Below are 13,156 nucleotides of genomic sequence, written 5' to 3'. Positions count from 1 at the left end.
CAAGAAAGGTAACTGGGTATAATTTTGGGAGCACAGACATAAATTCCAGACAAGCAAATTAGTAATCAGGAAACAAGAGCCATATTGGGGGAGGGGGGCACAGGGAAGCCTTAAGTTTACACCTGTGATTGGCAAGAACAGAAGGAGAAACAAAGTGATCATCACTATTTATTCAGAATAAATAGGGCATGAAGTTTAGTGCATGTATTTAGGATTATCCCACTGGGGGGCAGAGTGACAGAAGAGCAGATAAAGTATCTATCTTGTACGCAGCCAACCTGAGTCTGTTCCCCAGCACCCATACTGTCCCTCAAGCCTTACCAGGACTGATTCCTGAACACAAAGTCAGAAGTAAACTTTGACTACCTCTGAGTATGCCCCCAAACAAGCAAACACTCAAACAATAATAATTTGATTATTCCACTGGTCCCCAAGGACCAAGTACCCAGTATTCAAGACAAATATTTGCTGTTCAGTTAGACTCTTTACAGATCAACTGACTTCTGTTTTATTTTTTGGCCATTCCCAGCCATGCTTAGGGGTTGTTCTTGGTTCTGCTCTCAGAGTTCTTGAATTCAACATGATCTGTTTCCAACTGTATACTGTGAATCTGAAAGTATTTCAGATCATTAAAAACTAACTAACTTTGGGTCTGTGATTCAGCCACAGCACACAGAATTGAAGAACAGATGACTTAAATAACATGCATCTTAGAGATAAATGACCTTCCTTTATGATTAAGGAGGAGTTTTAGATAGATAAAATTGAAGATTAAAACTGAGCAAGTTCCAAATTCTGTTTTAAAGTCTACATTTTTTGTTAAGAAATACCTTTTTTAATGTCTACCTGCTCTCAATGCTTATTGGTTTATATAGAGTTAAACATTGAACTAATTTAATAATTTATTCTTTATGCTGATAGTTTTAACTTTTTTAGTAACACAATTTAACCCTAAAGTCCATGTTAGAATCTATCTTATAACTTATAAGCTAATTGAAGAAATATTAATACCATCAATCACTATTAACATTTGAAAACTTTATATAATGTATCACAGGGAGAGCAATGAGATTAGTTCCTGGTATTTCAAACAAATCACACGTATTTGGATCTTCTTCAGGTTTATCAGAGAAACCATTTAATAAAGTTTACAGATATAATAATGGAGTTATTAGATAATTCAACACCGAGCTAGAGTAGCTAAGCTCAAGAACTTTGAATGGTTTAATGGACTACAAAAATAATCATTTTTTAGTTAGTTTTCTTATGGCTCACAATTATCACATGTCTAACAAAAGTTTAATAAAACTATCCTGCTCTTGATCATAACAAGGTGTACTAATCAAATAGGTAAAAAGATACATGATAAAGTTTATACTTGGTGCTCAGAATTCATCCAAATATAAACTACACTTGAAAAATAATTGAGGTTTTTTTTGGGGGGGCTACCTAGCAATGCCTAGGGGTTACTTCTGGTTTTGCACTCAGAAATCACTCATGATAGTGTTTGGGAGCTATTTGAGATGCTGGGGATTGAATCCGGGTTGGTTACATGCAAGGCAATCACCTTACCCACTTTACTATCTCCAGCCCAAGAGAAAACATTTTTATAATGGCTAAATTTTTACTTTAATTAAATTTTACATGTGTCTATTACTTATACTTGTTTGCATAATTGTTGATAGCATACTTTTTAAGTAATCTAGAACCACCTTATGAAAGTAGATAAATGCAGGGCTAGAGAGAGAGTACAGAAGGTAGAGCATTCACCTTGCATGTGTCCAACCCAGATTTGATCCCTGGAATCCCACATGTTCCCTGAACACCAGCAGAAGTAATTCCTGAGTGCAGAGCCAGGAGTAATCTCTGAGCATTAATGCGTGTTTCTCCCAAAAGCAAATTAAAAACTAATCAACAAATCTTTTTTTGCTAATTATGGCCACCAGGCTGGAGCGATAAGAACAGCAGGTAGGGCATTTGTCTTCCACCTGGCTGACCCGGGTTCGATTCCTCCATTCCTCTCGGAGAGCCTGACAAGCTACCAAAGTATCCCACCCACATGGCAGAGCCTGGCAAGCTCCCCGTGGCTATTTGGTATGCCTAAAACAATAACAACAAGTCTCACAATGGAGACATTACTGGTGCCCGCTCAAGTAAATCGATGAACAACGGACAACAGTACTACAGTGCTACAGTGCTGCTCTCAGAAATTATTCTGGGTGGTGCCTGGGGGACCACATGGGAATCTGGGAATGAAACTCGGTTGACTGCATGAAAGGAAGCACCCTGGGGCTGGAGCAATAGCATAGTAGATAGGTTGTTTGCCTTGCATGTAGCCAATCCGGGTTCGATTCCCAGCATCCCATATTGTTCCCTGAACACAGCCAGAGCCAGGAGTAACCCATGTGCATCGCCAAAGTGTGACGCCAAAAAGCATAAAAAGAAAAATGCAAGCACCTTCTCCATTATACCATCTCTCTAGACCCTCAACTATGACTTATTATACTCCCATACCTTTATCCTGTCCTGCCCACATGAGGAGAGAGGGCTCTTTCTCTTTACCTCTTTCGTGTGCTAATATTCTTATTACCATCACAGCCAACAAAGAAATTCCTCCAGAAATCAGGTCCTTATCTGAATGCACCCTTCCTCCACTATCCACTAATTCCTTTGCTTACTAGGCCTTAGTCTCATATTGTTGAATCTGGGAAGATGTCTAAGGATATGTTAATGGATTTGCCAGAGTATATGTCAATGTGCAATGTTGAGAAAATCTAGAAAATGATTTGTTTTGTTTTGTTTGGGGGCAACACTCGGTAATGCTCAGGGGTTACTCCAGGTTCCGTGCTCAGGAAATCACTTCTGGTGGTGCTTGGGAAACTGTATAGGATGCCGGCAATGGAACCCAGGTCTTCTGTGTGCAAGGCAAGTCCCCTACCCACTGTACTATCTCTCTGGCTCCTGAAATAATATTTGAGCTCCCAAAATTGGGGGAAAACAACTCTGATTAGATGTGTATTTTGCCTTCACCTACTTCCTACTATTTTCATCTCTACTTAGGGAACCATAGAAAGTTTCTGACTGCTTCAAGGTCAAGTATAACATTGTGCAGTTGGGTTTCTCTAGGGGGGACAGTGGGGCCAAATCCAGAAATGTTCAGGGGTTACTTCTCTCTCTGTGCTCAGGGATCACTGCTGCTAGTAATTAGGATCGTCTGGAATGCTAGGGATCAAATCCAGGTCTGCTGTATGGAAGGCAAGTGTCATAGCTACTAGACTATCTCTCCAACCAGCCTTTACTGAAGAATTCAAAGTGCTTTTGGTGGAGTGATGTTTAGAGGGGGAGTTAAGGGAAGTGAGGAAGAAGCATGGACTTGCAGAGAATCCAAGACTGGGATCACAAGACCTAGGCATTAGGCACATTTAACACTTTTAGTTTTGCTTTTCCTCACCTAAAAAAATGTTATTAGTATTTTATTCTGAATTTTTATTATTTGGTTTAGTTATTCTCTAAAACATTATTGCAGTTGGAGTAACATGGTTTTAATAGTACCAATGCTATTGGTTTCCATGTACAAAGTAAACTTCACCTGGACCACCGCTGAAGTGCCGAGACACCATGGTCCTTACAGCACCTCCAGTCTGACTCTTCTCCCTCTTCTCCCCGCCACCCCCAACAAATCCCCAGGTTTGATGTTCATCTTATGAAAGGTGATTCGTAAATGATTCTTATGCCCACCTCTGAGAAGAGAGTGGTAGAGTTCAACTCCTTATATTTCTAAGAACTATTTCCCTTGGTAAAAGTCAGAATCTCAGTTACATCATTACCTTAGCAGTCTATGCATGACCTGAGACATCAGAGGAATGGAAGAAAGGGATGGAAGTAGGGAAGGGAGCTAACGATAATGGTCACAAATGAGGGCCACACTCTAGGCAAGGTGCTGGTCCTCCAGAGGAGAGCTCAGCCACAGAATGCAGAAGAGAGTCTGAGAAGAGAGTGGTAGATTGCGAAAAGTTTATTTTGAAAATAACACTATCTTTGTGTAAGAAGCAAAGTGATTTGATGTGCCCAATTGCTGATAGCGAATCTGATTCATAATATTCCAGCGTGAAAACACTTTTATGGGTGGGGTGTGTGTGTATGTGTGTGTGTGCTCGCGTGAGTGCGTGGGCACTCGTGAATGTGCCACACTCAGCGGTGCCCAAGGGATACTCCCAGCAGTGCTTGGGAAACTGTTTTGTGGGGGGTTGAATCCCCACCTCCCACATGAAAAGCATGTGGTACAACCTATTGATCTATTTTCCTGGGCCCCTAAAAGCACATTTTGGAAGTTATCAAGCTAAGGTCAGTAAACTTACTATGTGGAAAGATACTTAAGAGCACCTGAGTGCTTTGTAGATGGAAGGGTTAAAATTCAAAGTAGGCCCAAAGGTGAGGATGGTCTAAGAATCCACGAGCCCATCCATCATTAGAAGGATTGAGTGGCAACCTCTGCTTAGAAAACCAGAAATTCTCAGGCTCTAAGCAAAACTTTCATAAGACAGTATGACTTGTACTTGCCTATAAAATTACAAAAACACATGCAATAAAATACTTACACCTGTCCTATGAAGAAAAGGGAACTTGAGATCTGCATTCTGTGGCTGAGCTCTCATCTGGAGGACCAGTACCTTGCCCAGAGTGTGGCCCTCATTTGTGACCATTATCGTTAGCTCCCTTCCCTTCTTCCATCCTTTTCTTCCATTCCTCTGATGTCTCAGGTCATGAATAGACTGCTAAGGTAATGATGTAACTGAGATTCTGACTTTTACCAAGAGAAATAGTTCTTAGAAATATAGGGAGTTGAACTCTAATAAAAATAATGCAACTGCATAATCAGTTTACAATGGACCCTCAGTGATTAAAATTAAAATGAAACATAAATTAAAAAGCTATCAGCAGGCAATTCAGACTCACCGCAGTGTGTGCTGCTGGTACATTCACAATGTAGTTTGACTACTTTGCAGACAGAGTCTATTTTATTCTTAAATTGGCAGAGGCAGCAGGTGAGATGCCTAGGTAATATCCTATGAATGGAAACACAGAGAATTAAGTGCAGAGTAAAGGGGTTACTTTAAATAGGTAGAAGAGGCAGCCAAAGCCATTGTGCAGCTATTCAAAATGTTCCTGAGAACCAGGAATGAGGTGCTGCTCGAACTCGGTGGTGGTGGGAACCCAACTGGGAGGTGGTACATGCAAAGCTTGTACCTGAACTCCTCTACTATCACTTCAGCTCTCAGAAAATTGAGTTTTGTTCTTTAGTCATATCTGGTGGTGCTCAGGGGTTGCTCTCGGCTCTTGGCTCAAGAACGATTCCTTGCAGGCCTCAGAGAACTACAGACAGTGCCAAAGACTGAACAAGGGTTAGCCACATGCAAGGCAAATACGTAATCACTATTCTATCTCTCCAGCTCCCACATAATGATAAAAATTCCAGTTATCACCTGGGGAAATCTGAAATCACTTTTCCAGACTTTGAAAAAACAGGGACTAGAGTAATATTATAGTATTGCAGGTCTGGCATTTGCTTTGAACACGGTCGACCTGGGTTTGATCGCAGCATCCATGAGACACCAAAAATGATTCTTGACTATCTCATTTTAAAAATATTTTTTAGTGCGTTGGTGAAGGGATGGGTGTTTGAGCATTGGATAACTGAGACTTATATCTGAAAGCTTTGTAACTTTCCACATGGTGATTCAATAAAAGAATTTTTAAAAAAATATATTTTTTAAAAATAAAATTACATCTCAATTAAACATAGCTTAAGAAAAATAAACAAGAAGGGGTATGGTGCCACCAGAATGTCAATCTATACCTGTGAGGCAAGTGCAGCAGCAGCCAGATGGAGCCTTCTGGCTTCCTGATAACCCGAAATTGCTGATGTACCTGTGGCCGAACTCCAACAACTTAGGGCAAGTTTACCAAGAAACTAAACTGCCAAAAGTTTGGTATGTTGGAACCACACCCACAAAGCACGTCTTGCTCAGTTATACAAGCTCATTTACTGGCCATATTTCAGAGACCCATAAATCTCAAAAGAGATCAAAAGCTGCAATTAGGGCTGGTCGTGAGGCACCCTACGGCCAAGCGGGCATACTCTGCAGGGCATATGCCAATAGTTATTTCTCTGGAAAAGATGAAAACAAGGGCCACGATCCAGAGACACACAAAATAATCTCTTAACTGAGAAGTTCTCTGCAGAGGTTTCTCCACACCTTAATTGTCTAAACTTTTAGAATTCCAGGAGCACACAGCCGCTCTTGTGGCCGTATGACATCTTATACTATTTATAACAAGCATTACAAAAGAGAGTATGGGGAAGATTGTCTGGTGGGATGAGAAGGTGGATCCTGGGAACACTGGTGGTGGAAGATGTGCACTGGTGGAGGGTTGGGTATCCTATCATTGTATGACTGACACTCAACAAGGAAAGCTTTGTGACTGTATTTCACGGTGATTCAAAAAAAATTAAAAAATAAATTAAATTAACATTCTGAATAAAAAATAGTAATGTGGAGTTCATGCCATGTTGTATTAGCTTAATGGCTGAATAAATAGCAGTACTCTTACATTAAAAAAGAGAGCGAGAGAAACAAAAATAAAAAGCCTTAAAAAACAAAGTGAAAATAAATGTCAGAAAAATCAACTTACAGTTTTTCCAATTTAAGAGTCATCATGAGGATGTTTTGGACTGGTCCAAGTGACACTTGTGTTGCTCCCATGTCTCTGAGGGAGAAAGCACAAGCATGATGTGAATCCAAATACAGAAGCTCTAGAGTTACATAGATGAGATTAAAGAGGCATAACTTTGATTCTGGCCTTGCTGTAAAGTCAGGTCAATGGTTTACTCTAGACCATAATTCCAGAGAGCTCTTACTGATAAGAGATTTCTTTGTCACCAAATTAATTACAATTTGGTAGACTAAATAAATTTCCTTCCTTCCTTCCTTCCTTCCTTCCTTCCTTCCTTCCTTCCTTCCTTCCTTCCTTCCTTCCTTCCTTCCTTCCTTCCTTCCTTCCTTCCTTCCTTCCTTCCTTCCTTCCTTCCTTCCTTCCTTCCTTCCTTCCTTCCTTCCTTCCTTCCGTCCTTCCTTCCTTCCTTCCCTTGTTCCCTCCTTCCCTTGCTCCCTCCCTCCCTTCCTACCTCCCTTCTCTTGTCCTTCCTTCTCTTGTCAATTTAGACTTCTCATTCTAAATTGCATCTACTTCTTTTAATGTTTCTTTTTCATGTGAGCTGGGGGTGGCCTTGGATTTTGGCCCCATCTGGCAGTACTTGGGAGATATGTTGGGTGCTGTACTTGTGGGTTGCTCTGAGTAGGACTCCAGGGAACACATATGGTGCCAGAGATTGAATCCAGGCCTCTAGCACGCAGTGCATGGGTTCCAACCACTGACCTATCCGGTCCTCTTTTCTTTATTTTCTTTTTAAAAATAATGTTTACATTATTACTTGTTACTTTCTGGAATAAATAATACTTCTACATGCATCTGTATGTTCTTATCTATATGTACTCAACATTGCTCTTTTGCTCTGTTGGCTGTTACCCGTGTACATTCTTTTTTAATCTTTTCCTTTGACAATAAATCTCATTTCAACAATCCAGTGTTAAAATTCAAATGATAACTTTTAAATTCAATGCAAGACACTTAATCTTTGACAAAAATGGAGAAAATTAAAGACCACAAGTTATAGCAAAAATCATATGAGCTACAAACTATTACAATACTTACAGATATTTTAATGCTGGCAATTGAAAAAGATATGAATCTTCCATAGTTGTTCGAGGATTATGACTGAGAATTCTAAAAAAGTACAATAAAATGAAAATTATCTGCATAATCAGTAGCTAGCATTAAAGCTTATATTTATATTACTGGCATGGAACTTGAAGGTGAAAAACTTTATTTTCTGTGATTATCTATAATCACACTTAGAATCCATAAAGCATTCTCCCCCTTTTTTTTGGTTTGTTTTTGGGTCACACCAGTGATCCACAGGGGGTTACTTCTGGCTCATACACTCAGGAATTACTCCTGGTGGTGCTTGGGGGACCATATGGGGTACTGGGAATTGAATCCGGGTCAGCTGTATGCCAGGCAACCACCCTACCTGCTGTGCTATTTCTCCAGCACTAAGCATTCTCCCTTTGGGAAACAGCCACTTCTCAAGATGATAAAGTGAAGGGCAAATGGGGGTGGGGGTGGGGGTGGGCGGGAGGGGGGAAACAAAACAAATGTACAGCAAAAAAAATATGCTAACAAATTTTTCCATGTTGAAAACTCTGTGATAGGGGCCAAATAGTACAGCATAGTACAGCAAGTGGGGCACTTGCCTTGCATGCAGTTGACTTGTATGTTTCATTCCTGGAATCTTATATAGGCCCCAGAACATCCTAGGAGTGATCTCTGAGCACAGAGTCAGGAGCAAGCCCTGAGAACCACTGGTTGTGTCTTCCCATCACCCCATCACCAAATAAGAAAGAAAACCCGAGGAGTGATGATGTCTGCAGGAAGTCCTTGCTCTGCAGCAAATATTATTTCTTTTTCTTTTTAAAAAAGTTTTATAATGTAGGAGTGCCGGAGTCCAGCTCCGGCATGAAGACCACCGACTCAGAGATGAAGCATTGACCAGCAGCTATCGAGGCTGAAGGCAAGGTTTTTTCTCAAGCAAGCAGTTTTTATATTCTTAACATACATTTGCCCAGGCACGTAGCCAAGTCAAAAGATGTTCTCATGAGTTATACACCAAACAGACATATTTTGTGTTTGTCTCAGGATGCTCTCATTAAAAAATACCAAGTCAGATTATTCCCAAGGTTACTTAGAGCACGAGGAGTATGTACGTGCAGGATGTGTCCTGCTTATCTTGCTGGTAGATTTTACCTTCAAGGCCCCTCTTTCAAGAGGCCCTCTGCACAGGACTCTCCCAAGCCCCCAGTGCAGGTCATACAAAGTTCATTGTCCCACGCTGGTCTCTAGTCTCTAGTCTATGTGCTCTAAGCAATCCCACTACATAGGAGCACTGCTATTTATTCAGCCATTGGTTAAGCTGATTAAATTGGGCATAAACTCCACATTACGTTTAAAAAATTTTTAATTTTATAAGTTAGTTCACAATGTTTGATTACACTCAACATTCAAACACCAATCCCACCACCATTATACCTTCTGTCCACCAAATTTCGGATGTTTCCATCCCAAGCCCCAAGCCCTGTCACAAAACACAACCGAAGTAATATATTTTGTGTTGTTATGAAGAACTGCTGAACATGCTTACAAAAAAGTATTCATATAGGAAACAGCGTGAAGATTGTTCTATTTTGGCAGGAACCATTAAGGCATTCTGGAGGATATCACTAACATGTTGTTGAAGTTTGTGTGGCATGAACTTTGGTGTACATCTCTGAAAATATGTATATATGTGCATATATATATATATATATATATATATATATATACATTTCCCCCTATTTTTTATTGTCTACTATCTGAACTCCATCAAATGTGGTGTGGTAATTATGGAGAATGGGTAGGAAGTGTTGCACGATGTGTTGCGAGGCCACTTTTGCCGCTGCACAATCCAGGAATATGTTTGCTCATAGGTGAGGCACAGCCTGAGTGCATGGGGCACGGCCTTGAGTGTGGCGGCTGTTGGGTTGTGGAGGTTTTTGGCTGCCAGAGCTGGGTCCTTGGGGTGGGAAGGGCTCTCACCCACACCCCTCTGGGGTGCACTGTGTGAAACAGCCTGGTGCGGAGTCCAGTGGCATGGTTATGGGGAACTCATGTTATGCTCCCTTTCGGGAGAAGCAGCCATGTCATCTGGACAGTGGCTGATGATGAGATTATCTGGCGCCAGCAGGAGGTGGCTTATGGCATGACCCCTGGTCACCGGAGACTGGAGAAAGTGAGCAGAAGATCTCCTCTCCTGGTCCCATTGAATCTAGAGTCCAAGGTCACAAAGTTCTGCATTACCTAGGTCATATAGGACTTCACTCATGCGTGAACTCGGCCAGAGCGTGTGGGGAGCAGCCTTGAGCGTGGCATGGGTTCCTGCCTACCTCTGCACTATGGGCCCTAACTGTGTCTTTTGATATCTTTTGAGATTTATGGGCATCTGAAATAAGGCCAATAAATGAGCTTATAAAGCTGAGCCGGATGTGGTCTGTGGGTGTGACTCCCACATACCTAACTTTTGGCCATTTAAGTTCTTGGTAAACTTGGCCCCAAGTAGTTGGGGTCTGGCCAAAGGCACTGCAGCAATTTTGGGGTAAATGGAAATCTGAAGGCACCATCAGGCTGTTGATACACTTGCCCCAGGTACAGGTTGATCTGCTGGTGGCATCATACCCCCACAGATATTTATAATGGCTGCCACTACAATTCAAAATGTTTCTTACACCCTGAGAAATTCAAACCATTTCATGGCTTAACATAACCAGCTAAAGATAAAAGTAGGGTCAATCCTTGGTTTTGAACAAAGAAGACAGGGTCACTCTAAGAGGAGCTGGTGGGAGCTGTCATGTCACCAGTCATTCCCACAGAGATCTCTGTGCCCTGACCTTTATCACACTGTATGTGATCACTGACTCACCTGTCAGCCTCCTGAATTTTCAATTTCTTGAATGCCAGGGCCACTTGACTGTCACTGGTCTGACAATATCCGGTAGTTACTAGATACTTCAGAAAAAACATTATGGATATATTGGTCAAATGAACCAGTTCCTTCCCTCCCTCCCTCCCTCAGTTCCTCACTACTTTCTCTCTTTCTTTGGTTTGTGGGCCACACCCAGGAATGCTCAGTGATTACTCCTGATGGTGCTTAGGGGAACATAGGGAATGCCAGGCATGAACCTGGGTCAGCCACCTGCAAAGCAAACTCTTTTCCTGCTATATTCTCAGTCCAGTCCCAGAAGCAGCTCATTTTTGACAAAAAAAATTTTGTTCCAAGGAACTGAAGCAATAACACAGCAGATAGGACATTTGCCTTGCATGCGGCCAACCTGACTTCGATTCCCAGCATCCCATATGGCCTCCTGAGCACCGCCAGGGGTAATTCCTGAGTGCAGAGCCAAGAGTAACCCCTGTGCATTTCGGGGTGTGACACAAAGAGCAAAAGGAAAAACAGAAAAGGTCTTCATCACGAATCATCAGAGAGATGCAGATCAAAACAGCTATGAGATACCACCTCTCACCACAGAGACTGGCACCCATCCAAAAGAACAAAAGCAACTGCTGTTGGCGTGGATGTGGGGAGAAAGGGACTCTCCTACACTGCTGGTGGGAATGCTGACTAGTTCAGCCCTTTTGGAAAACAGTATGGATGCTTCTCAAAAAATTAGACATTGAGCTCCTATTTGACCCAGCAATACCACTCCTGAGAATATATCCCAGAGAGGCAAAAAAGTGTTGTCGTGGGGCTGGAGCGATAGCACAGCGGGTAGGGCGTTTTCCTTGCACGTGATCAACCTCGGTTCAATTCCCAGCATCCCATATGGTGCCCTGAGCACCGCCAGGAGTGATTTTTGAGTGCATGAGCCAGGAGTACCCCCTGTGCATCGCCGGGTGTGACCCAAAAAGCAAAAAAAAAAAAAAAAAGTATTGTCGAAATGACATCTGCACTCGAATGTTCATTGCAGCACTGCTCACAATAGCCAGAATCTGGAAAATACCCGAGTTCCCGAGAACAGATGACTGGTTAAAGATACTTTGGTACATCTACACAATGGATAACTATGCAGCTGTTAGAAAAATAATGAAGTCATGACCCTTGCATATAAGTGGATCAACATGGAAAGTATCATGCTAAGGGAAATGAGTCAAAAACAGAGAGTCAGACATAGAAAGATCGCACTCACCTGTAAAATATAAAGTAAGAGAATGGGAGACTAGCACCCAAGAGTAGTATCGGTAAGTAACAGGAGGTCTGCCCACGGCTTGGAAGCTGGCCAAACAAGTTGGAAGAAAAGGCAGCTCAGATAGAGAAGGGAATACCAGGTAAAGGGTGGTCCAAGGACCCACTGGGGATGGGAGATACGCGCTGAAAGTGGAATATGGATCAAACACGATGGCTACTCAATACCTCTATTGCAAACCACAACACCTGAAAGTAGAGAGAGAACAAAAGGGAATGCCCTACCACAGAGGCTGGGTGGGTGAGGGGGGTAGGGTGGGGAGGGGGTGAGAGGGATACTGGGATCATCGGTGGTGGAGAATGGGCACTGGTAGAAGGATGGGTACTCAAGCATTGTGTGACTGAAACATAAGCATAAAAAGTTGTAAGTCTGTAACTGTACCTCATGGTGATTCATTAATAAAAAATTTTAGAGGGATGTAAATGAAATGCAAACATGGAAGTTCATAAGTTTGTAACTGTATCTCACGGTGATTCACCAATAAAGATTAAAAAAAATTTTTTTAAATGCTCTGGCAAATTCCTGGGAAACTAGACCATGAGACCCAAAGTGTATGTGACTGTAGCAAAAAAGACTACTATCATTAATAGATGAATTCCATGAGGTTGTAAGATACAGGAGCAATATGCCAAAATTAGTCATATTTCTAGACACTCGCTAGAAGTAATTAAAGATGAACATTTTTTCAAGTTTCACATAAAGGGCTCAGAGCTATAGTACAGCGGGTACAGCGTTTGCTTTGCATGCAGCTGATCTGGGTGTGGTCCCTGGTAAATCCTATTGTCCCCCACAACACTTCAGCAGATATCCTTGAGTGCAGAGCCAGGAGGAAGTCACCCAATGTGTCACTCAATTTGTCACCCAATGTGGCTCAAAAAGAAAAATAATTTTAAAAAATAAATTTTAAAGGTTTCATATATAATGTCATAAAAAATGATAAACAGGAGAAGAGATGAACAGGAACTTCCTCGAAAAAGAATACAAATGGTCAGGGTCCGAGAGATAGCATAGTGGGTAAGGTGTTTGCTTGGATGCAGCAAACCTGGGTTCAATCCCCAGCATCCCATATGGTTCCCCAAGCAGCATCAAGAGTGATAACTAAGTGCAGAGCTGGGAGTAAGCCCTGAATATCGCCAAATATGGCCCAACTCCCAGCCCAAAATAAATACAAATGACCAAAATGCATATGGAAAAAATGTTCT

General features: G+C 41.8%; 1 protein-coding gene across 11 annotated transcripts in view; it reads right to left on the bottom strand.

Moving 5' to 3' along the window:
* LOC129403390 (leucine-rich repeat-containing protein 37A2-like) overlaps positions 1-13,156 on the bottom strand; it is a 136,248-nt gene that overhangs the window by 75,352 nt on the left and 47,740 nt on the right. For 9 of the 11 annotated variants that reach the window (XM_055130873.1, XM_055130875.1, XM_055130872.1 and 6 more), the window contains 4 exons: positions 10,634-10,719; positions 7,774-7,845; positions 6,694-6,768; positions 4,957-5,066 (listed from right to left, as the gene is read on the bottom strand). In XM_055130873.1, coding sequence (XP_054986848.1) covers positions 4,957-5,066; positions 6,694-6,768; positions 7,774-7,817 — 229 coding nt within the window. In that variant the 5' untranslated portion in view covers positions 7,818-7,845; positions 10,634-10,719. Of the gene's footprint in view, positions 1-4,956; positions 5,067-6,693; positions 6,769-7,773; positions 7,846-10,633; positions 10,720-13,156 lie in introns of those variants that run through there. The other 2 variants (XM_055130876.1, XM_055130878.1) reach the window with 2 other exon arrangements.

Source organism: Sorex araneus, chromosome 3 (genome assembly GCF_027595985.1).
Source record: "Sorex araneus isolate mSorAra2 chromosome 3, mSorAra2.pri, whole genome shotgun sequence".
Lineage (NCBI taxonomy): Eukaryota > Metazoa > Chordata > Mammalia > Eulipotyphla > Soricidae > Sorex > Sorex araneus.
Note: the sequence above shows the minus strand (reverse complement) of the source record. Positions and strands in the feature narration are given on the sequence as shown.